At 38.1% G+C, this 26,094-nt stretch overlaps 1 protein-coding gene across 6 annotated transcripts in view; it reads left to right on the top strand.

Moving 5' to 3' along the window:
- LOC143642843 (ankyrin repeat and sterile alpha motif domain-containing protein 1B-like) overlaps nucleotides 1–26,094 on the top strand; it is an 887,705-nt gene that overhangs the window by 197,829 nt on the left and 663,782 nt on the right. For all 6 annotated transcript variants that reach the window (XM_077111726.1, XM_077111725.1, XM_077111727.1 and 3 more), the window contains exons 5-8: nucleotides 15,531–15,606; nucleotides 17,899–18,000; nucleotides 23,523–23,636; nucleotides 24,524–24,690. In XM_077111726.1, coding sequence (XP_076967841.1) covers nucleotides 15,531–15,606; nucleotides 17,899–18,000; nucleotides 23,523–23,636; nucleotides 24,524–24,690 — 459 coding nt within the window. The remainder of the gene's footprint in view (nucleotides 1–15,530; nucleotides 15,607–17,898; nucleotides 18,001–23,522; nucleotides 23,637–24,523; nucleotides 24,691–26,094) is intronic.

Raw genomic sequence — 26,094 nt, 5'->3', positions numbered from 1 at the left:
TAATTACATCAACCTTGGATTTAGAAAAATGATTTGATTTTTACAGACTGAAAATGCATTTATCATCCACAAACCTTTAAAAAATTTTTTTCAAGACTTGTGTTTATCCATCATATATAAACACTAGTTTCTATTTAACAGTTAGCATTTTAATTTTTGATTAATGTAAATGTTATGCAGATAAGTAATTTTAAAATGTTAGTGTCATTGATGTATTTAAAACAAGGTTTTCCTAATTGCTATAAAAATATTAGAGAAGTAGTAGGTTTATAGAGCAATCACGCATCAAATAGAGCTCATATATACCCCCTATTCTTAACATCTGGCATTAGTGTGGTACATTTGTTACAATTCATGCAATAACTTTTTAATAATTGTATTATTAACCATAGTCCATCATTTAAAATAGGGTTCACTGTGTTGTACAGTTTTATGTTATCTTAAGAAGCTTTATTCTAATAACATACGGATAAAACCTAAAATTTTCTCTTTTAACCATATTCAAATATATAATTCAGTGTTATTAATTACATTTGCAATGTTATGTCACTACCATCCACACCATCCCATTACCCAAAGTGTTCCTTTCACGCAAATAGAAACTGTACCGTTTAAGCATTAACTCCCCACCCTGGCTCCTGGGTCACAGCTATCAGACATTCCTTTTTACAGCTGAATAATAGTCCATTGTACGTATATAGCACAGTTTGAATCCATTCATCTATTGATGGACATTTGGGTTGCTTCTTTCTTTTGGCAATTGCAAATAATGGCACTGTGAACACTGGTGTGCAAATATCTGTCTGAGTCTGTGGTTTCAATTATTTTGGGTATACACCTAGAAGTGGGATTGCCAGGCCATATGGTAATTCTCTGCCAGACTTTCTGAAGCACTGCCAAACTGTCTTCCACAGTGGATGCACCATTTTACATTCTCACCAACAATGAGTGAGGGCTCTGAAGTGGTACCTTATTGTGGTTTTGATTTGCGTTCTCTAATAGCTACTAATGTTGAGCAGCTTTTCATGTGCTTTTTGGCCATTTGTATATATCCTTTGGAGAGATGTCTCCAAAGTTACTTTTTCCCAGTTTTTAATTGGGTTGCCTGTCTTTTTATTACTGAGTTGTAGAATTTCTCTCTCTATATTCTGACAGTAAAGCCTTATCTAATACATGGTTTCCAAACATTGTCCCTTATTCTGTAGGATGCCTTTTTTACTTTTGTGTTAAAGTTCTTTAATGCACAAAGATTTTTAAAATTTTGATGAGGTTCCATTTATGTATTTTTTCTTTTACTTGTGCTTTGGATGTAAAGTCTATGAAACCTTTGCTTACCACAAGTTCCTAAAGATGTTTCCCCATGTTTTCATCTAGGAATTTTAGAGTGCTGGCACTTATATTTAGGTCTTTGGTCCACTTTGAGATGGTTTTTGTATAAGAGATTGGGGACTACCTTCATTCTTTGCATGTGGATATCCAGTTTCTCCAGCACCATCTGTAAAGGAGACTGCTCTTTCCCGCCTGAGTGGCATTGGTGCTCTTGTCAAAAATAGTTTGTCCAGCGCAGTGTGATGGTGTGGTGGCTCAAGCAGGCAGAATTCTTCTCTGCCATGTCGGAGACCCAGGTTCGATTACTGGTGCCTGCCCATGCAAAAAAAAAAATCATTTTTCCATTAATGTGAGGGTTTATTTCTGAACTTTCAGTTCAATTCCATTGGCCTACATACCTGCCCTTGTGCCAGTGCCATGCTGTTTTGATTACTGTGGTTTTGTTACATGTTTTATGATATGGGAATGTTGAGTCCTCCAACTTGGTTCTTCTTTTTCAAGATTGCTGTGGCTAGGGCGGGCCGCGGTGGCTCAGCGGGCAAAGTGCTTGCCTGCTATGCCGGAGGACCTCGGTTCGATTCCCGGCCCCAGCCCATGTAACGAAAACGGAGAAACAAAATACAATAAAACAAGAAAATGTTTAAAAAAAGATGTTTCCCTTTCTTCCTCTCTTCCTTCCTTCTATCCTTCCTTCCTTCTCTCTGTCTTTAAAAAAAAAAAAAAAAAAAAAAAAAAAAAAAAAAAAAAAAGATTGCTGTGGCTAGTTGGGGTCCCTTACTCTTCCATATAAATTTGATGATTGACCTTTCCATTTCTGCAGAGAAGACTTTGGAATTTTGATTGGGATTTCATTGAATCTGTAAATTGCTTTGGGTTGAATTGACATGTTAACAATATTTCATCTTCCAATCCATAAACATGAAATGTCTTTCCACTTATTTAGGTCACCTTTTATTTCTTTATAGGAATGTTTTATAGTTTTCTGTGTAAAACTACTTTATATCCTTTGTTAGATTTATTCCTAAATATTTGATTCTGTTAGTTGCCATTGTAAATGGAATTTTTTTTCTTGATTTTTTCTTTGGACTGTCATTACTAGTGTACAGAACCACTGCTGAATTGTGCATATTGATCTTCTACCCTATCACTTTGCTTAATTTATTTATTAGTTCAAATAGCTTTGTTGTGGATTTCTCAGGATTTTCGGTATATAGGATTACGTTATCTACAAATAGGGAAAGTTTTACTTCTTCCTTTCCGATTTGGATCCCTTTTATTTTTTTCTCTTGTCTAACTTCTCTAGCTAGAGCTTCCAGCCCAATGTTGAATAACAGTGGTGACAGTAAGCATCCTTGTCTTGTTTCTGATCTTAGAAGGAAAACTTTCAGTCTTTCACCATTGAGTATGATATTAACTATAATGGGTTTTACATAGATGCCCTTTATCACACTGAGAATGTTTCCTTCTGTTTCTACTCTTCTAAGCATTTTTCCACCCAAGAAGTGTTGTATTTTGTTAAATGTCTTTTCTGTATTAATTGAGATGATCATGTGTTTTTTTTCCCCTTTGTTCTGTTAAGGGGTTATATTACAATTACTGAGTTTCTTCTTTTGAGCCATCCTTGCATACTTGGGGTAAGTCCCATTTTATCATGGTGTAAATTCTTTTGATGTTGTTAGATTCAGTTTGCTAGTATTTTGTTGAGAAGATTACATCTGTATTCATAAAGGATATTGTTAGGTAGTTTTTTTTTTCTTGTGGTATCTTTGCTTTGTTAATGAGGATGACATTTATCTCAAAAAATGAGTTAGGGAGTGCTCTCCTCTTTAGTTTTTTGGAAGAGTTTGAGGAGGATTGGTATTAATTCTTCTTGGAAAGCTTGGTAAAATTTACCTGTGAAACCCTCTGGTCCTGGGTTTTTTTGCCTTTGTGAGTTTATGATTACTGATTCTGTGTCTTCACTAGTTATTGGTTTGTTGAGACCTTCTTTTTCTTCTTAAGGGTAGGTAGTTTGTGTGTTTCTAGAAATTTGTCCATTTCATCTAGGTTGTTAATTTGTTGACATACAGTTGTTCATATTATCCTCTAAGTCTTTTTTTTTTTAATTTCTGTGAGGTCAGTAGTACTGTTCCCCACTTTCATTTCTGATTTTAATTATTTGTATCCCTTCTTTTTTTCTTAGTCAGTCTAGCTAAAAGTCTATCCATTTTATTGATATTTTTTAAAGAATCAATTTTTGTTTTTGTTGATTCTCTGTGTTGTTTTTTAAAATTCTCTATTTCATTAATGTCTGCTCTAATTTTTGTTTTTTTTTCTTCCTTCTGTTCACTTTGGGTTTAATTTTTTCTTCTGTTTCTAGATCCTCTTGTTTTGAGGTAAGGGCTATGATTTGCTATCTTTCTTCTTTTTTAATATATGCATTTAATTTCCCTTTTCAGTACTGCTTTTTAAATTTTTTTACATTCCATAAGTTTTGGTATATTGTGTTTTCATTTTCATATACCTTAAGATATTTAATTTCCCTGTCATTTCTTCTTTAACCTATTGCTTAAGAGCATATTGTTTAATTTCCACATAATTTTTGACTTCTCCATCTCTTCTTCTGTTATTGATTTCTCATTTCATTTCATAGTGGTTGAAGAGGATATATGGTATGATTTCAATATTTTTAAATTTATTGAGACTGGTTTTGTGACCTTACATATGGTCTAGCCTGGAGAATCATCCATGTGGAGTAGAGAAAAATGTGTATTCTGCTACTTTTGGGTGAAGGGTTCTACACGTGTTTCATAGGTCTGGCTGGTTTAGTGTATCATTCAAGTCTTGTATGTATTCCTTATTGATCCCTCTAGATGCTCCATCCATTACTGAAAGCGGTGTATGAAAATCTCCTACTGTTAATATAGAATTGTGTATTTCTCCCTTCAAATCAGTTAGTATACATAGGGACTCCATTACCAGGGTTCTAGTTTGCTAGCTGCCAGAATGAAATATACCAGAAACAGAATGACTTTTTTAAAAGGTGACTTTAATAAGTTGCTAGTTTACAATTCTAAGACTGAGAAAATATTCCAATTAAAGCAAGTCTATAAAAATGTCCAAATTAAGGTACCAGCAAGAGGTTACCTTCACTCAAGAAAGGCCAGTGAAGTTCAGGGTTTCTTTCTCAACTGGAAAGGCACATGGTAAGGTCTGCTGGCTTTCTCTCCAGGCCTCCTGGTTCATGAAGCTTCCCAGGGACACTCTCCTTCTTCATCTCCAAAGGCCGCTGACTGGTGGCTCTGTGGTTCTCTCGTCATTCTCCAGCTTTCTCCAAAATGCGTCTTCTTTTAAAGGAGTCCGGTAAAATATTCAAGACCCATGGAATGGGTGGAGTCACATCTCCCTCTAATGAAAGGTTAATACCCACAAGTGGGTGAGTCACATCTCCGTGGAGATAACCTAATCAAGTTTCTAATCTACATTATTGAATAGGGATGAAAAGAAAGGGTTGCTCCCACAAGAAAAGGGTAGCTTTTCTAGGGTACATAAATCCTTTCAAACTGGCATACCAGGTATGTATATATTTGTTATTGTGATGTCTTCTTGTTGAACTGACTCCTCTAGCAGTATACAGTGACCTTCTTTGTCCCTTACAACAGTGTTTGACTTAATGTCTACTTTATCTGGTATTAATGCAGCTACTCCAGCTGTTTCTTTGGTTACTATTTGCATGGTATGCTTTTTTTCCCCATTCTTTCTTCTTTCAACATACTTGTATCTTTGACTTTATGGTGAGTCACTTGTAAATAGCTTATGTTGGGTCATGGTTTTAAAATCTTGTTCTGCTGATCTCCACCTTTTGACTAGATAGTTTAATTCATTTACGTTAAAGTAATTACCGATAATGCGCTTTTTTGCCATTTTGCTATCATTGTAAATCTTAGACCTTTTTTGACTTACAATTCTTTTGTTAGTGCCTACTGCTATATACAGATTGTAGCTATTGAGTCCCTTCTTTTTTCTTTCCAAATATATTTTTCTTGTATTTTCTTTTAGAAGTCTTAAATATAAAACTTTATATTAAATTTGATACGACTGTATCTTCTGTAACATAGATGTACGCTGTTCTGCTATTCCTCTGAACCCACCTTTCTTTTGGTATTTGTTACAAATTATATTTGTGCAGTGTATGCCCCAAATCATAGATTTATCATTACTTTTTATACATTTTAGCAACTGTAAGAAGTAAGAAGTGGCATTTCATGACACTCAGTACAATACAGGAGTAGGGATGTCTGTAATTGTCTTTATGGTTACCTTTACCACAGTCTCTTTTTCTTTATGGTGCTTTGACTCTCTATCCAGTGTCCTTTCCTTTCAGTCTGAAGAACTTCCTTTAGTGTTGTTTGTAGGGCAGGTCCAGTGGTAATGAACTCCCTTTGCTTTTTAAATTTCGGAGTCTCTTAATCTCTGCCCCATTTTTGTAAGAAAGTCTTGCCAGATATAAAATACTCTTTTTGAAGTACTTTTCTTTCAGCAGTGTAAATACTTCATTGTACTGCCTTCTTGTCTTCATGGTTTCTGATGAGACATTGGCAATCTTACTGGTATTCCCTTGTACATGTCTAGTTGCTTTTCTCTTGTAGCTTTCAGAACTCTCACCTTGCCCATGGCATTGGACAGTTTCGTTACTATGTGTCTGGGTGTGGTTCTCTTTGAGTTTCTCCTCTTTGGGGTTTGTTGGGATTCTTGAATGTGTATGTTTATGTCTTTTGTTAAATTGGGAAGTTTTCTGCGATTGTTTCTTTGAATATTCCTTCTGTCCCTCTCTTTCTGGGACTCCTATAAATCTACCTATTGGTATATTTGATGGTGGCCCACAGGAATCTTACTCAATGTTCAGTCTTTGTATTCTTTTTCTTTCTGCTTCTTAGCTTGCATCCTTTCAGTTGTCTTCCTTTGAGATAAATTATTCTTCTTCCACCTTCAGTCTGCTGTTGACTCCATCGAGGGAATTTTTCACTTCAATTTTTGTGTTCTTCAACTCCAGGTCTCCGGAGAGATTTTCATATTGTTCATTCACTATTTTCCTCATATCCTTTAGTTCTTTCTCTGTGTTTTCCTTTTATCTCTTTGAATATATTGAGAATCATTATTTTAAAGTCTCTGGTAACAAATTCTGTTTCTTTTTGTTGATGGTTTCTGGATTTTTATCTTGTTTTTGATGGATCGTCATTTCCTTTTTCTTTGTTTTGTAGTCTTTTGTTGTACGCTGGTCATTTTAAAGTGTTACCTGTGGGATTTATTCCCCAAGCTGTATGCTCCCTAAATCTGCATCCAGCTAGTGATATGACAGATTTTCTTGTATACCAGAAGCTAATCCAAACAAGCAAACCAATAGAAAAAACACCTTTCACTGTCTTTGCAATTTGTGTCAGCTGTGGCAGGTGGTCTTCTCCACAGCTTTGATCTCCTATCCAGAAGATCAGCCAGAGGTGAATGGGGAGTGCAGGGTCTTCTCTGTCTTCTCTGAGTATGTGTGGAACTGGAGTCCCAGAGCCTGCTTCTTTTAGGTGGGCTTTTACTTGTCAAGGCCTTAGGAATTTCCTGTTAACACTTTGCAGGAGTCCCAGTGAATGCTCCCTCTACTCTCTTTGTAGTAGAACAACTCCCCCTTCTACGTGCTTTTTTGAGGGACTTAATGCAAGTAGACTTTTGTCCAAACTGCTCCAACTTAAATTGCTTATCAGACTGACCCAGGTCTGCCAGCCACTTCTCTGCCCTCAGGACAAACTCTGGGAGGGCGAGCTGGAGTCATGTTCCCCAGCTCAGTCCCTCAGGCCTCTGCCTGATAGACCAGCCCTGGCATATATGCAGCCCACCATGCACACAGGCCACTCTGCCACTCTGCCACTCGGGACCAGGGCCAGGGACCCAGCATGGGAGGACAGGCAGACCCACCCTGTGATGGGAAGGGGTGGAGAGAGGCTAGCAAGGGCTCCAGAGTGTCTTTGATGGCTTTTAGAGCTCCACTTTCTTCTTCTTCTTTTTTTTTTTTCACATGGGCCAGACCAGGAATTGAACCCAGATCTCCGGCATGGCTAGTGAGAATTCTGCCTGCTGAGCTACCATGACCCTCCCTGCACTTTCTTAATTCAGAGCCAGTTAATGCTGCCCTTAAAGTGCAGCTTTGAGGAATGTTAATATCTTTAAGATTCCGCTGCTGCCTTTGCTTGAGGGGAATTGGAACAGTGGCTGCCCAGAGAGCCAGCCCCCAGCTGTCTGGGCTGCTGATCAGTGGGACAGATCTGGGTCCGTCCACACGTCTGGGGTGGGGGACTAGGCCTTTATGTCCCACCCGGCACCAAGAAGGTATGCCAGAGCCTGAGTGCCAGTCCCCACTGCCGCCTGCCATGGGGCTGGGAAAGAGGGATGGCGCTGCAGGGAGGGGGACTTATGGGTGTGTATCACATGTCACCAGCCTCTTCTTCCCATTTTATCCTGGATTCTGTACACGGTTCCCCTAGATGCTGGAGTTTCACAGTCGTTGTTCAGACAGCTCCTGCCAGGTCAATAGTTGTTTTGGTGGAAGGACGGTCCTGGAGTTTCCTACTCTGGCATCTTCCCACAATCTTCTCCCCTAATTGTTTTTTAAATAGCACTGATGATAAAAATACCTGCCACTGCTTTATAGGTTAATAAGATGCCATACATTTCTCTCTTTTTTTTTAAACAGCTTTATTCTCATGCCATACAGTCCATCTAAGTGTACAATCAGTAGCTCCTGGTGTAATCACAGTTATGTATTAAGTACTACGGTATGCCGGTTTGAATCTGTTGTGTACCCCAAGAAAGGTGTACATGAGAAACTGCAAACTTCATTGACCCTTTCTTAGGAGTTAAGGTATCTTTCTCTGGATGCCTTAATTTGAACAGTTTCATGGCTTTCAGTATTGCTGGGTGGGATCTTTTTATTGTTTCCATGGAGATGTGACCCTCCGATTGTGGGTGGTAACTTTTGATTAGATGATTTCCATGGAGCTGTGTCTCCACCCATTCAAGATGAGGTCACTTACTGCAGCCTTTAAGAGGGACCCATTTTGGAAAAAACTTTAGAGTCAACACAACCCACACAGCCAGAGACCTTTGGAGATGAAGAAGGAAAATGCCCCCAGAGAAGCTTCATGAAACAAGAAGCCAGGAGGGAAAGCTAGCAGACTTCACCATGTGCCCTCCTCCTTTCAGCTCAGAGAGAAACACAAACTTCATTGGTCCTTTCTTTGGAGTTAAGATATCTTTCTCTGGATGCCTTAATTTGGACATTTTCATGGCTTTAGAACTGTAAATATACAACTTAATAAATTCCTTTTTAAAAAGCTGCTCTGTTTCTGGTATATTGCATTCCAGCACCTTACAAACTAAAGCAGATTTTGGTACCAGAGAAGTGGAGTGCTGCAGTTTGCAAATACCAAACATGTTAGAATGTTTCTTTAAATGGATAAGGGGAAGAATCTGGAGGAGTGGTGAGGAGCTTGATAGAGAAGGCCTAGAATGCCTTGAAGAGACTGTTGGTAGAAATGTGGACTCTAAAGACACTTCTGGTAAGACCTTACACAGAAATAATGCACGTGTTATTGCAAATTGGAAGGAAGGTGACCCTTGTTTCAAAATGACAGATAATCTGGCCAAATTGACTACTGGTTTTGGAAGGAAGGCAGATTTTAAAAGCCGTGAACTTGGATATTTAGTAGAAGAGATTTCCATATTAAATGTGGAAAGTGTGGCCATTTTCTCCTTGTAGCTTATAGTGAAATGTAACAGGAAGGAGATAAATTGAGAACTGAACCCTTGGGTATAAAAAAAAACAGAAATTGATGGTCTGGAAAATTCTGGGCTTCCAGAATGAGAGACCTCAGAGAATAGTGCCCCATGTGAGGATTTAACCAAATATGGAAGCAGTCATCATTTCAGAAAAAGCCAGAATTGGAGATGGAGTTATCCAAGAAAGATTTGTGGAAAGTCCTGTTTTCTGATGGTTATGATTCCAGCTTGTTGCATAGGAAAGCAACAAGAGTGTTGTGGGGTCTGTATAAATGGAAAGGGATAGGAAAGGGACGAATTGAAGGAAAATCCTACTTGGAGAAGGTGAGCTTGCCCGAAGGCAGAGGGTAGACCTTCTGCCTCGCTGTTCAGGAACGCTCTGCCATCTCAGGCCTTGGAGAGGGTGGAGCACATTCCTTGGGGATTGGGGAAAGCCTGGCTGCCACCTCATTGTTCCAGAGGGGTTGAGCGTCTGCCCCAAAGATGACAGAGAGCCCGGGTGCTGCCCTGATGCTTGGAGAGAGTGGAGCTGAGAAAAAGATGGTCTCTTCGGTGTCCTCCAGGGCTCCAAACTCCTCACCAGCATTTGGAGAGAGCAGGGCTGCTGTGTGGGCCCTTGGAAAGGGTGGGACTGCTGCTTTCAGAAGCCCTGAAGATAAATGACTCTCAGACTTTGAAATTGGATGGAGTTTGCCCTGCAGGTTTTTGACTGTTTGGGTCCACTGACCCCTGTGTTCCTTCCATTTTTTTCCCTTGGAAATGGGGGTATTTATCTTATGACTGCCCCTCCTATATATATTGGCAGCAGATAAGTTGTTCTGAATGTAATAGGTCCCAAGCCAGAGGAGAATCTTTTGTCTTAGAACAGACCATGACTAGAGCTGACTTTGATGAGACTTTGTACAGGTTTTGAATCTGTATTTTATTTGTGTTGTTCCTGAAATGGCTTAAGGCTTTGTGATACTGTAATGGAGTGAATGTGTTTTGCATTTGGAAAGGACATTTCATTTTGTGCTCTAAAAGGTGGAATGTGCTGATTTGAATCTGTTGTGTGCCCCAGAAAAGCCATGTTCTTTAGTCCTCATTCAGTATTGCTGGGTGGAAGCCATTTGCTTGTTTCCATGGAGATATGACCCACCCAATTGTGGGTGGTAACTTTTGATTAGATGGTTTCTGTGGAGATGTGTCTCTACCCATTCAAGGTGGGGTCGCTTCTTGGAGTCCTTTAAGAGGGAACCATTTTGGAAAAAACTTAAGGGCCGACAGAGTCCACATAGCCAGAGACCTTTGGAGATGCAGAAGGAAAGCACACCCGGGGAAGCTTTATGAAATGAGGAGAGAAAGCTAGCAGATGTGACACGTGCCTTCCCAGCTGAGAGAGAAACCCTGAACTTCATCACCCCTTTCTTTGGAGTTAAGGTATCTTTCTCTGGATGCCTTAATTTGGACATTTTCATAGCATTCAAACTATAAACTTGCAACTTAATAAATTCCCTTTTCAAAAGCCATTCTGTTTCTGGTATATTGCATTTTAGCAGCTTACAAACTAGAACAGATTTTGGGTTTTTTTTTTTTTTTGTACATGGGCAGGCACCGGGAATCGAACCCAGGTCCTCTGGCATCGCAAGCAAGCATTCCTGCCTGCTGAGCCACGTGGCCTACCCTAGAACAGATTTGGTACCAGAGAATGTGTTATGTCAGTGTGGGGCAGAAATACCTAATTTTTTCCACTGTATGAAAAATATTCCTCAAAATGATCTATTTTTTTTTCTCATTTTCATTCTGTGTGTATCAACCAACTTGCAGATTACTAATCTGATTTCTCTCCACATTGGACAAGATTTTGGATTTGATGATAGAGAAACCCTTCCCAGAGCAGCACAACTAAAAATTCTGAAAATAAAGTAAGCAATGCTTTGGGTGCTGAGTTGGGAAAAAAGTAAGGGAATTACTCAGAGCCCAGGAAAATAAAAAGGAAGAAAATATGAACTCAGGGAGTTGGCTGAGGGAGAGTTCTTTGCAGAGGCTCTGACAGCCATGGTGGAAATTTCATTTCTTCCAAAGAAAAAGTCCTATACCCCTCATATCCCCATGTTATTGACATTTAGCTTTGGTGCAGTGCATTGTTACAATTAATGCATGTGCATTTTGTTACCATTAACTATAGACCTTTATTAATTGTATTTTCCCCATATACCTTCCTATTATTAATACCTTATAATATTGACATATAGTCATGTTCTAGTTCATGTAAGAACTTTCTTATATTCAGTTAATCGCCATCATTGACCACTCTAAATTTTGCTAAGTTATACAGTTCTAGTTCCTCTGGTGACATACATGACTCTAGCCTTCCTCTTTCAGCCACACTCACACTCAGTTTTGTTAATTACACGCACAGTGTCGTGCTACCCTCACACAGTATCATGCTACCCATTTCTGAACATTTACAGTCAACCTTATTGAATATTCTGTACTCCTTAAATATCGATTGTCCAATCTCAGCTCTCTTTTTATTTCCTGGTAACTTCCTGTTCTAGTTTGCTAGCTGCTGGAATGCAATATACCAGAAACAGAAAGCCCTTTAAAAAGGGAAGTTTAATAAGTTGATAGTTTGCAGTTCTAAGGCCAAGAAAATGTCCCAATTAAAGCAAGTCTATTAAAACGTCCAGTCTAGAGAGCATCCAGGGAAAGATACCTTGATTCAGGAAGGCCAATGAAGTTCAGGGTTTCTCTCGACTGGAAGGGCACATGGCAAACACAGCATCTTCCAGTTTTCTCTCCAGACCTCTTGCTTTATGAAGCTTCCCCAGAGGCATCCTGCTTCTTCATCTCCAAAGGTCTCTGGTAGCATGAGCTCTCCGCTTCGTCGTGACTAGACTCTGTTGTTCTCCAGTCATTCAGTTGTGGCTCTCTCTTTGTTCTTAAAAGGAACTTGCACCAAAATGTCTCCTCTTTTATAGAATTCCAGTAACTAATCAAGACTCATGTAGAGTGGGTAGAGACATGCCTATCTAAACAAGTTTAATACCCACAATGGATTGAGTCACACCTCTCTGGAGATGACCTAATCAAGTTTCCAATTTATAGTGCTGAATAGAGATTAGAAGAAACCTAAAACATGGCTTTTCTAGGGAACATAAATCCCTTCAAATCAGCACACTTATGCTTTGGACTTTAACTCTGAGAGTTTGCTCATTATAGTTAGTTTATATTAGTGAGAACATACAATATCTGTCCTTTAGTTTCTGGCTTATTTCAGTCAACATAACGTCCTCAGGGTTCATTTACATCATTCCATGCATCATAGCTTCATTCTTTTATGCAGCCACACTATATTCCATGGTATGTACATTTATCTTAATTATTGTGTATTAACCTTATTTAATCTTTGTAATAGCCCTGTTAAGTTTTTAATATATTTTTTAATAGAATGCATGAATTTTCAAATATATTAAATGATTTGCCCAAGGTTACTAAAACTTGAGCTACCACTGGAACTAAGATCTTCTTCATCTACCTTTCCAGAAGAATTAGGTATATCTATGATGGAGGATGTATATTTTCATTGTGTGCAATAGTTTACTTCACTTCTAAAACATCCAGTTTCCCATATCAAAGTATCTGGGAAAACAAATTACTGTAAAAAGTAGACATTATTGTTATTTTTTTATACAGTCAGTTTATTCAGACCTGACCTTATGTTTATTATTCCTTTTACTCACCATTACTTCTTGCATCTCAGATCCTTCTTCCTGAATTAAATCTTTTAGAAGGTCTTTCAGTAAGGGTCTGTAGTAACCACTCATATTTTCAGTCTGTCTGAAAATGTGTTTATTTAGCCCTCATGCTTAGAAGAAAGTTTGGCTGGAAGAGATTGGCTAGGTGTAGAATCCTAGGTTGACATGTTCACTGTTGGTCCAGGAAGCTATTATTATACTTTCTTCTGGCTTTATTGCTTTTATTCAGGAGTCAGTTATTGATCTAATTATTATTATATTTTAAACGTTTTCTCCTGGGAGTCTTTTAAGACTTTCTATCTCTTTTTTTTTTTTTTTAAGATGTCTATAGTTTAACTGTGATATGTCCAGGATGTATCCTTTTCATTTATCTTGTATTCCTGGAATTGTATATTTGTAGCTCATAAATTCTAGCAATTTTTTAGTCATTGACTATTACTTCTCTCTCCTTTGCCTTCTGGAGCTCTTATTAGACATCACATATTTCATGTTTTCCATCTTTCATACTTTTGTATTACATTCTTTGTATGTTTTTAGATCTGTCACTCAATTCAATACCTTTTTCTTTGATTTTCTCTCATTTTGTTATTAAATCCATGATAAATGATATATTTCATTTTGGGGGGGTACACAGGTCTCCTGCATGGAGACCTATATTCAATTTCCGGACCATGCACCCAAAAAAGTTCTTTAGTTCTTTTTCAAATATGGCCAATTTTGATAGTCCTCTTGTTCTTTAGTCATATTTTATATCCTATTTTAGTTCTTTTGATCATGTATGATCATATATGATAAATGTATATATTTATTATTATTATTATTTTGCATGGGCAGGCACCGGGAATTGAACCCAGGTCTCAGGCATGGTAGGTGAGAACTCTGCCACTGAGCCACCATCACAGACTGTTTTAATTGTTGCCCGCAGTGGCTTATTTTCTTTCGTGTTCAGTGATGTGTGATTCCGCATCCATGTCTCCTATGTCTTCATCTGTTGGAACTCTGAGGCCTGAACTTGAGGTGTTTACTTTCGGGGAGATTAGTATCTGCCTCTGCCGAGCACCTGGCGGTGTCTAGGGTACCTGGTGCTACCCTGCACCTTTGCTCTGGGCACTGCAGAGCTTGTGTCCGGGCCCCTCTGCCCTGCTGGACTGGCGCTTTCCACCATGACTCCAGAGCCCCTGCAAAGAACCCTCCCTCGGCCAACTCCCTGGGTTCATGCTTTCTTTCTTTCTTTTTTTTTTCCTAGGCTCTAAATAATTCCCTTTTTCCCCAACTCAGCACCCAAAACATTGTTTACTTTCTTTTCAGAATTTTTAGTTGTGCTGCTCTGGGAAGAATTTCTCTGACAAGTCCAAAATCTTGTCCAATGTGGAGGAAAATCAGATTAGTGATCTGAAAGTTGGTTGATACACACAGAATGAGAGTGAGAAAAAATAGATCATTTTGAGGGATATTTTTCAAGCAGTGGAAAAAATCAGGTATTTATGGCCCATATTGACATATCCCATCTTTCTACGGGATAGGCAGTCACGTGAAGGGAGTAGCAGTCACATGGAAGGTGAGATGGGGAACTGTCAGCGCTGTGGTGAAGGGAAGATAGACTGATGTGGAATGCAGGAAAAGCACTTGTCTCCAGAGCCAGGGGCAGTTTCCTAAATGAAATTACTGTTAAACTGAGCTGTGCATATGGTGTAGGGTAGTTGTTCTCAGAGTGTGAGTGCTAGACCCTCAGTATCACCCGGGAGCTTGTTAGAGCTGCGGAGATTCATCCCAGGCTGGGAACACAGAAACTCCGAGGGCAGGGCAAGGCAGGCAGGCTTTTTTTTTTAGCTGCATGGTCTGGGAATCGAACCTGGGTCTCCTGCATGGAAGGCGAGCATTCTACCACTGCACCACTCGGGCACCACAGTTGGGTTTTAGGAAGCTTTCTAGGAGATTCTGGTTCAGCCCAGAGTGGGAGAACCAGTGGTGCAGGTGGTGGCCAGGTGGACGGGGCTAAGAGTGAGACCCTGCCAGGCACAGGACCTAGGCTTTGAGACCCCTGGGAAGGAAAGCAGGGGAGGATACCAGTGAAGAATTTCTGTAGGCCTGGAGGCTGGTTTATAAGGTCTAGGGAAGGACAAGAGAGGGGATTTAGAGGAAAACGAGGAGCAGATCATTAGTTTTATAAGCCATATTAGACTGCTTAGACTTCGTTTATCATGAATATTTATTTATGCATCTATCTCCCCAAATAGAATGAGAGTATGTGAGCACCAGAATCCTACTCCCATGACTCAGAACATGCCTGAGCTATTTGTGGCATGTAGTTAGCGTTTAATAAGTGCATGCTGCTTGCGTGGTCTCACTGGATACGTGTGAGGTAGATGCTACTACTCTTATTTTACACGTCAGGACGCTGAGGTTGAGAGAAGTGGCTTACCCATATAACTTAGCAAGTTCAAATGACTCCTCAGAAGCTGTGCTGCTTTGCTTTGCAAGCCCAGCCTCTGGGTTCTGCCTGTCGAATCCCTCCTTTATTCCACCCTGTCTTTCTGCCAGGGGGTGCGGAGAGTAACGAGAACAGGTCCCAACACATACAATGACAGATTGCTTTTAACCTCTTAGCGTGACTAATGCAATTGTTCTGTTCTGTTCTTTTCTCTTCTTTTTTACCAGACAGAAAAGGGGAGCGCACTTCATGAAGCAGCCTTGTTTGGAAAGGTGGATGTTGTGCAGGTTCTGTTAGAAACAGGTAACCTACCGTCATTCCCCAGAGAACTTGTCCTGCCAGATGCTGTCTCCATTTCAGGACAAAGGAAAATGACCTGCCCTTCTCCACAAATCACGCCTTCTTGCCTTCGCTCCAAACCGCGAACATGTATTCCTGTCATGAATGGCTGAGCCTCAGTGTTTAGAGAAAATTGATATATAACATGCACCCTCTTTACTAAATGGATGTTTTAGTGAAAAGATCTTAGAAATTACAATTTTATTCATTTAAATCACATTGAAATACACTAGAGAAATCACCAAATAGAAATTTAGGACTAGATCCCAATTGAGTACCCATTTGACGTTTCAAATAAAAGTTTAGCATACAAGTTTAGCAGTTAGCTAAATTGGTGTGAAAAACAGGCTAAATCCTCTCTGTCAGTTATTTTAATGTCAACGATTCTCGAATCTCAGCAGTTTGTGAGAAACCGAATCGGTAAGATTTCAATGATTATGTATTTACTTAAGTTTTGTTTGTCTGAAAACCCAATAACCAGTGATGGGGAAAGGGTAAGACAGATTCCGCCTTTTCTTTATCGTCGTGGTGAGCGGAGGCCTAGCCGGCCCCTCAGCTCCCTGTGAATCAGCAGTGCGGAGATTTCCTTGGAGAAGGATCAGCCTTTCACCAGAGTCTCCAAGGGCGCTGGGACCCTGCCGGTAGAAAGAGCCTTTCTCTTAAAGTTAGGAGTGTGGGGCTTCTAAATATGTATTTCTAGAATGCCAGGCAGGAGGCTAGGAAGGGCACATTTAGGAGGAATGTTTAGGAAGATTAAAAACCAGGAGAAGTGCAAAGCTTAACCGCTTCATCCTATAAGACTGTCTGAAGGGATCCGGGATGAGGGAGCGCTGGTTTCTAAACGGGAAAGATTTCTGCCAGCTGCGAAAGGAGGAATTGTTTCCTGCGAGGTGATGACAGTTTCTTGGTTTTTTTCACATGGGCAGACACTGGGAAAGGAACATGGGTCTCTGGCATGGCAGGTGAGAATTCTGTCACTGAGCCACCGTGGCCCCCCCTTGGTTTTTAAAAAAACATGTATTTTCTCTATGTTTTTTTTCTTGTGAGCTGTCATAAACAGAGAGTAGTCTTCCCTAGCAATACTGTAAATTCTCCTTCTAGTTATTTCATCAGTGGAGTAGCTTTTGCTTATAGTAGAGGGAACCTTTTAGGTGGTAATGCTCTAAAGGAAAAACAAAGCAGACTTATTTATCTTCCTGTGTTTTGTTGACAGGCGTTAAATGTAATTGGAACTGAGGTCACATGTTCTTTTTAGGATTAAAAGACTTTGGTCCACATTTATCCTTGTAAATCAGTTGATGTGAGTCTTTGTGTGGTGGGCTATATTTAGTGTGCTTATTTCCCTGTGTAAAAAATAAACGAGAAAACTTTCGTAGATTATCGGATTTTGAGCATGCTTATACAAAGCTAAAATTTCATATTTAATTTCGACATGTGAAACAATGACATAATAAGTGATTTGAGGCAGCCAATTAAATACGCACTGGTTAGACATCCCAATGTAAATTTATGCAAATGTTCAATAATCTTATTGTGATGAATTCACACTGGGGCCAGATCCTATTAACTGTTTTTTTTTTAAATACGGTTTGTAGTTGGTATTTGGGAATTCATAAATAGTTTGGGGGCAGTAAAAGCTATTTGCTTCATTAAAATAAATGATTTGGTACAATGCATGCTTTTAGAACTAAAATAATTCCAAAGGTGTTTCAATTACACACTTGAAGAAATTTGTTCACAAGATAGATGGTGAATGTGGCTGTCATGGAATAATTTTGCACAAATATGTACCATGGAACATTTGTCTTATTGTCCAAAATAATGATGCATTTTCAGCTTTTGTGAATGCTCAAGTATGCTAAGACTGTTCTTATGTTATTGACCCACTACATGATTCTCATTTAGTAAATATTTTTATCATGTTATGCAGAATATATGAATCACATGAACATTATACTTTATGACATTACATTCTAAATCAATGATATTTTTTGCTTTAGCTAGCTATAACCTAAAAGGCATTATAGGGTCCTAAAAAGCAGTCTTAATGAAGTCAGTACCCTTTAAGAATTCCCATACTTTGGTAACAGTAGACCCCTGCTTTCTCTCTTGCAAAAATCTCGTGTGTGTGTGTGTGTTTAATTTAATTTTTTAAAACCTCCTTAGTGCTTTGTCTTTATACATTTGAAATGAGAGACACTTGTTTAGCAGTAACCCCAGGGGTGTACTTCTAGTGGGATTTTCTCTTTCTTTCAGGAATTGATGCCAACATCAAAGACAGCTTAGGTAGAACCGTCTCAGACATTCTCAGAGAACATCCGTCTCAGAAATCTCTTCAGATTGCAGCACTATTACAAGGTAAGCAATATTGAATGAAGGACAAGTGTGCCTTAGAGTTAAGATTCAGTGAATACTGTATTACGGTTTTCTTTGGGTTTTGAGTGCTTTGCTTTTTAATGAACTCATTATTTGTATGTTTTTTCTGGTAGACTTTTGCTAAATATCAACACGTCCCTTTTTTTTTTTTGGCATGTGCAGGCTCTGGGAAACAAACTGGAACACAGTACTTTATATATATATATATATATATATATATATATATATATATATATATATAAAATTTTTTCAAATACCAAAAAAACCCACCAAATAAATGCAAACATTCCTATTTTGATCATTCCATTCTACATTTATAATTAGTAATTCACAATATCATCACATAGTTGCATATTCATCATCAAGATTATTTCTTGGAACATTTGCTTCTATTCAGAAAAAAGAAATAAAATGAAAACAGAAAAAAAAATCATACATACAATACCCCTTAGCCCCCCCTTTCATTGATCACTAGCATTTCAAACTAAATTTATTTTAACATTTGTTCCCCCTATTATTTATTTTTATTCCATATGTTCTACTCATCCGTTGACAAGGTAGATAAAAGGAGCATCAGACACAAGATTTTCACAATCACACAGTCACACTGGGAAAGCTATATCATTATTCAATCGTCCTCAAGAAACATGGCTACTGGAACGCAGTTCTGCATTTTCAGGCAGTTCCCTCCAGCCTCTCCATTACATCTTGAATAACAAGGTGATATCTACTCAATGCGTAAGAATAACCTCCAGGATAACCTCTCGACTCTGTTTGGAATCTCTCAGCCATTGACACTTTATTTTATCTCATTTCACTCTTCACCATTTTGGTCGAGAAGGTTTTCTCAGTCCCTTGATGCTGAGTCTCAGCTCATTCTAGGATTTCTGTCTCACGTTGCCAGGAAGGTCCACACCCCTGGGAGTCATGTCCCATGTAGACAGGGGGAGGGTGGTGAGTTTGCTTGTTGTGTTAGTTGGAGAGAGAGGCCACATCTGAGCAACAAAAGAGGTTCTCTTGGGGGTGACTCTTAAGCCTAATTTTAAGTAGGCTTGACCTATTCTTTGTGGGATTAAGTTTCATGTGGACAAACCTGAAAACTGGGGGCTCAGCCTAAGCTTTGGTTGTCCACACTGCTTGTTAGAATATCAAGAATTCAATTTGGGGAAGTTGAATTTTTCCCCATTCTCACCATTCTCCAAAGGGGACTTTGCATATACTTTTTTATTCACTGATCAAATCACGGTGGGATATAGTGGGGCATCACTCTGGATAAACCAACAAAATCTCATGTCCTACTCGAGGTTCCATGTACTTAGGGTGTTCAATTAAGCTGTCTATATAAGTTATATTAGGAGATGCACTAGTCAAAATATAAATTTTATACCGAATAAACCTTTTTTTCTTTAGTCTCACACATAAGTTGAAATTTTAAAATATTAATTACCATCTTTTTTCAGCACCCTGCAGTAATGAGATTCCTTTGCTCTTCCTCATGCAAAAACATTTTTAAAATTTGTCCATTTAGTCACTATCATAATACACTCTAGGTATTCCTAGATTATACTATCTCAATCTTTATCGTCTTTCTTTCTGATTTCATTTGTGCCCCCAGCCCTCCTCCCTCTATCATTCTCACATTCAGCTTGATTCAGTGTTTTAACATAATTGTATTACAGTTAGGTAGTATTGTGCTGTCCATTTCTGAGTTTTTACATTCAGTCCTGCTGCACAGTCTGTATCCCTTCAGCTCCAATTACCCAATATCTTACCCTATTTGTATCTCCTGATGGTCTCTGTTACCAATGAAATTCTCCAAGTTTATTCACTAATGTCAGTTCATATCAGTGAGACCATACAGTATTTGTCCTTTTGTTTCTGGCTAATTTCACTCAGCATAATATCCTTAAGGTCCATCCACGTTGTTACATGCTTCATAACTTTATTCTGTCTTACGGCTACATAATATTCCATCGTATGTATATACCACAGTTTGTTTAGCCACTTGTCTGTTGATGGACATTTTGACTGTTTCCATCTCTTCGCAATTGTAAATTATGCTGCTATAAACATTGGTGTGCAAATGTCCGTTTGAGTTTTTGCCCTTAATTCCTTTGAGTCAATTCCCAGCAATGGTATTGCTGGGTCATATGGCAATTCTTTATTTAGCTTTTTGAGGAACCACCAAACTGTCTTCCACAGCGGTTGTACCATTTGACATTCCCACCAACAGTACTTTTTAAAGTTTCATTTCTGTTTTTCAACTACTCAGTAATAAAAAAGAAGCTAACATTTTTTGCTCACTTGATATTAAAATATTTTAACCCATGTAGTATGAAGTTAATAAGATTATGGAGTGGCGATGATGTTTTATCTCTTGCATTTGAATAATACTTAAACATTTTCAGGGCTTTTCTCTTATTTTGTCTAAATTCCTTAATAATTTGGTGAGGTAGATAAGTCAGATTTCACTGTTCTCCTTTCTGTGTGTGAGGGAAAATGAAGCTCTGAGGTATTAAGTGACTGGTTCACACTCATATAGCATATTCTGTGTGGTAGAGCTGGGGCATGAATGCTGGGCTGACAGCAGCAGAAATACTGTACTTAGCTGAAAAGATAAAGGTCATTTTCACTCCCTCTACTTTTTTTTTGAGGTGTGTCCACACAACATGCAATTAACCATTTTAACATGCTCAGTTCAGTGGCATTTAGTGAATTCACAATGTTGTGCAATCATTATCAGCTCTTTCTTGTCCCAGAACTTTTAAATCACCCCATAATACTCTATAGCCACTAAGTAATCACTACCCAATTCCTCTCCCCCATCCCTGGGAAGCCAGTAATCTACTTTTTGTCTCCTTGGATTTGCCTATTCTGGATATTTCATGTGAAAGGAATCATGCAGTTTGTGACCCTTTTGTGTCTGACATCTTTCACTTAGCATAATGTTTTTGAGGTTTGTCAAGGTACAGCAATTATCAGTGATGCCTTCCTTTTTATGGATGAATAATAATATTCCATTGTATGTGTATACCCCAATTTGTTTGTTTGGTCACCTGAGGATGTACTCCCCAACTTCCTAATGCTGTAGTACAGGGAGGTAATTCAGTCTTGTCAAACTTTGTCTTCGCAGAAGGTCATTTACGACTTCGGTGCAGTAGGTAGGTCTGTGGAAGGTTTGACAACCAGCTAGGTACTGCTTTTTCATTTGCAGATTGCATACTTCCCCATTTGGTGTAAAGCTGTATGAAAAAATTTAGATTCTAATGCTTTCTTCATGGCTCTGGTGAATAGACCTGAAAAACCTCCTTCCCAGTAGCCCCTAAACTGTTTGGCTTTGTTCATCTCCTACAATGGTTATAGACTGGCTACATGTGAAGGGGAGAGGGTGGGCGTGTGAGGAGGGGGCGTGGGGGGACAGGTTTCATTGACTATGCAGTGGGGAAGGTGAAGAACAGCCGGGAGATAAGTGAATTAAAACCAAGTTAGGCAGGAGATATGTAAATCTAGGAGTCAACAAAGCCCAAAGAGGGGTAAAGAGGTTACTGTGCTCTCTATTTACAAAACAGCTCATGAAAGTTCAAGCTCCCTACAGTTTTCTTCTTGATAAAGAAGTTAATTGCCAGCACATGTAAAGGTGAATCAGAGAAGAAGAAAAGCATGGCTTTTCATACTAATTCAAATTAGAGTCAGGTTGAAAAAGTAGTTAAAAAATTAAAAAGTGGCAAATAAAATTTTTTTATTTTTATAGTCTTCCTCCTCTAGGCATTTTGTACTATGTTTTAGACTTTTGCCTCTCACTGAACTTAAAAAACTGAGGATTGTGTAGAATGTGTCTTTTAGGGAGAAGCAAAATAAATGTCATCCATTAAAAAGGGACTTGATGTAATTACAGACATTTTTAAATGTCTTATTGGTTCAACTTAGATGGAAATGTTATTACCTAGGAATAACTATCTATGCCTCTTAAGTGGTCAAGATTCAGAAGGCATGCCATTAAGTGTGGGGTATATAGAGAATGTCTTTGAATTTTTAAGTTATTAGCAAAATTTCAGAATATGAACACATTATTTTTGCATTACTGGATTTCAAAACCCTGGTACATTTGAAAACTTATGAAGAAGGTCCCTTTTGAAATAAAGTCAATCTATGTAAATAAAATTATTATTTGTGTCCTGGAAAAGGAATTCAATTTACATAATTATTGCATGAAACAAAAATTTGAAGGGCAAAAATCCCATAGGTTGTTTTCCTAGTAGAATTTGCCTAGTATACTTGCCCTTTGGTAGAAATTATTTTATTGCATTAGGACAGAATTAGTTGGCATAAGAGCACTAACTTTGTTATCTGGATTTTAAAAAAAAGCTTCCTTCTGAATAAAGAAGTACAAGTAAATGCTCCCTAATGAAAGATATTTATTGATTTAGTCTGTATATAGAGGCGTCAAATCAGCCATTTGTAAGCTGAATGCTTTTGGCAGAAGCAAATACGTTTTGTTTGGATCACATATTTTTGTCCCACGCTGTATTTCCATAAAAGCTGAATTAGCCGTCAACATTTAAAAATTTAGAGCTTCAGCTAAAATTCTAGAATTTTGATGTCTCTAAAAATACAGGCTTTCATTTTAGGTCTTTGCTGGAATTTAGACAGGGCACTGCTCTCTGGTTAACTTTTCTGCATGAAGGCTGAATATCAGATGGCATTTAACCCCGCATGTAAATCTGTTTTCCTTATGATTAACAGAAAAGTGAGATGTTTTCTTGTTCCTCCTGACCTGGCCTCACCACTGTTAGCTGTGTGATCACAGGGAAGTTATTCATCTTCCTTTTTTAGTCAAGTTGTCTTTAAAACTGGGATGATAAAGTGCCTGTTTCACAGTGTTGTGAAGATTAAATGAGTTTATTTTTATCAGATGCTTAGAACAGTGCCTGGTATATTATAAGCAGTATTTAAGTTTAACTTATTATTGCTGTTATTTATGTCTTTGTTGAAATTGGGGAAATGAAGGATAAACTGAATGTGAGACATTATTTCAAAAATAATGAGAAAGAACATTGCTTTATTTATGGAAATAGAAGTTAATATGTAAATTATACCTATAAATTAATATCTATATTTTATCAGTTATGTTATTGGACTAGGTTTCATAGCTATCTGAGGTTGAAATTCTTGATTTAAGGATCAAGTCCATTCAAAGTGTCTTTCAGGGAATTTTAAATCTCGAGGTTAGAAAGTTTATCTCCTGACAGGTGGGTCATTAAGGAAATGGTCTGTCAAATTTGGTTTCAGAAAAAAATGGATCATGAGTCTCTTCCAAAGTATCTGGTTTCTTTTTGTAATTAAAAAACATAAAATCAATAGCCAATCATAAAGTTCCATTTTTTTAACAATTTAGGATATATTTAGACTATGCAAAAAACCTGCTGGCCAGAAATAGAACATAAGTCTTAGTTGTTGAATTTAAAATAAATCAAACATGTAATTTCAAAAATGTGTATGCACAGGATATTTAGAAGACGTGGGAAGACCCACCACCCTTGAAGAGTGCGTGCCTGACGGTACGTCCCAGGAAACGCGGACTTCGTCTCCTGTTGAGTCTGCTTCCCAAAAGACCAAAAGTGAGTGATTCATTCTAAAGCCCTCAGAAAGTACACTAGATCTGAGTTACAAATTTGGCCTACATGCACAGAAAGGCTGACTCTTGTGTAAAATTTAACAGACCACAAAACCTGGTCCCATGAAGTTTATCTTCAGGTGGATATTTCATAGTAGATGTTTTTCTCTAAAATATATTTTAAGGCAGAATAAAAAATTACTATTTGGCTTATAACTGTTGAAGCATTTTTTAACAGACTCACCTGTTATCCCAGCCTCAGTTTCCATTTTTTTCAGGATAAGTGATAAGTACAAAGAGTTTTTCTGACACTGTTTGGAAAAATGTATGTTTGCATGTACCATAAAATACTCAATTTTTTTTGACAGAGGTTGCATATTATTCAGCTGTTTTTCTATATTGTTCTTTTATATCACATCTAGGAACTCTGATGTATTAATTACTGATGTAATTATGTTTAAATAACTTCCGCTATTTTTAGTTATTGAACTTAGGTCTTCAGTACCATTTCAAATTTGTTAAATGACCTGTCGAATTAATTCTGTCAGTGATGAAAAATACCAGTATGGATTACTGAAAATTAAATACCACCATCTATGAAGTTTTACTTCTGGATTCTTATGTATACTACTTATATGTAAGCCTTCAATACTTATATTTTTCTTGGAAAATAATCAAAGTAGGTAAAATTGGAATTTTCTTTGTCTTTTACTATTCTTATGCTAATTACAGTTATTATCTTGCTTTCTGCAGAATGTCTTCTGCTTACTTAATCTTGTTTGTCATATTTTGAAATCCATCACCAAACCAGTCGTGTTTTTATTATTTAACATTAACTTTTAATAACAGTCTTCCTTTAAACTTCTAAAAAACTTTACTCTCTTCTTACAGGTGAAACCGTGACTGGAGAATTATCGAAACTCTTGGATGAAATAAAACTGTGTCAAGAAAAGGATTATTCTTTTGAAGATCTGTGCCACACCATTTCAGACCACTACTTAGATAATCTGAGCAAGATTTCAGAGGAAGAACTTGGGAAAAATGGAAGCCAGAGTGTAGTAAGTAAGGGTTGTGGGGGGGGGACAACGCGTGTGTCTTTGTCAGTTCAGTGTGCACACCTGAGATCCGGGGCTCACCTGTTGTCCCAGCCTCAGTTTCCTTCAGTACCACGTGCCAAGCTCCCTATTGCTTTGTGCCATGTGTTTGTTGAGGCTTGTTCCCCCTGCGTGTGAGGGAAGGGCTGCTCTGATAAATCAACCAGCAGTGTGTGCTGGCCTCTCTGCGGTTAGCCTCGCTCATTGCACATGAGCTCATAATTTCTTTGACCATCTTCTTTGAGTTTTATTGGTGTCATAACACTGGCTCCTAAAGAAATAAGAAAACCTTGCTTTTGCCATTCTTCCCCTTTTTCCATATGAACGGAATCTAACCCCCTTTATAAGAAGAGAGAGAGATTAGTTGTGTGTGTGTGTGTGTGTGTGTGTGTGTGTGTGTAAAGACTATTCTTTATGTCATAGAATAGAGATGTTGTGCAGGGTTTGACCTGCATATTTTAATAATCTTCCGCAAGTCCTAAGTAGGTTCTTTTCTGTAAGTCAGGAACTAAACCGCAAAGTAGAGATTCTTGCTCATTTGGGTTTTTATATTAATATAATAGCAAGAAAAACTGTAGAGAATGTATAAACTTATGATTTGTAAACCTGTTATATATAATTTTAGGGAAGGGGTTTATAGTATGCATTGGTATGAAGGAAAATTTAAATTGATTTAATTATTTAAAGTCTTTGCAGCACCTTCCTTGGGATGGTACTTGGTAGCCTAGTTCCATGCCTAGTCGTAGCTCTTATTCCTGCTTTTTAGTTTTTTGCTGAACAGGCTTCTTTAAAACGTCATATTATTGGTTCCAGTAAAAACTTTTTGTGAATAATGATGAATAATTACATCTGCATTGAAGTGAATAATTGTATATTTTACCAAGTACAAGATTTATATTAATGAAATGTTTTTAGAGATAACTTTAATGTCAGACAAAGTTCCCTGTTAAAAACCTAAAACAGATATGTGCTATTTCCAAATTCCAAACCAGTTACATCTCAACATTTCCTTGAATGTTTGTTAGAAATTAAAACATATCTGTCTTACATGAGCAGTACATAGTATTTAGGTTTTAAGGCCCATCCCTACAGATTTCTTAACAGGCAGTTAAGCTAAATCTGAGTTTGAGTCCAGGTTCCTGGGAAAAACAGATTGGATGAAGAATTTTTTGTTCTGCTTGGGCACAGGAATAATCCTTATTCATCTTGTCACAATAGCATCTTCCCATCCTAGTTTTATAAAAAGGTTAGTCACCAGGACTGATTTTGACTGATGAAGTTTCGGGGAGGGGAGGGTTCATGGGTTGGAGGGGGCGCTGCCACAGAGGAGCAGCCATCACGGCTCGTGTTTATTGAGCACTTCATGTG

This window comes from Tamandua tetradactyla, chromosome 7 (genome assembly GCF_023851605.1).
Source record: "Tamandua tetradactyla isolate mTamTet1 chromosome 7, mTamTet1.pri, whole genome shotgun sequence".
Classification (NCBI taxonomy): Eukaryota; Metazoa; Chordata; class Mammalia; order Pilosa; family Myrmecophagidae; genus Tamandua; species Tamandua tetradactyla.
Note: the sequence above shows the minus strand (reverse complement) of the source record. Positions and strands in the feature narration are given on the sequence as shown.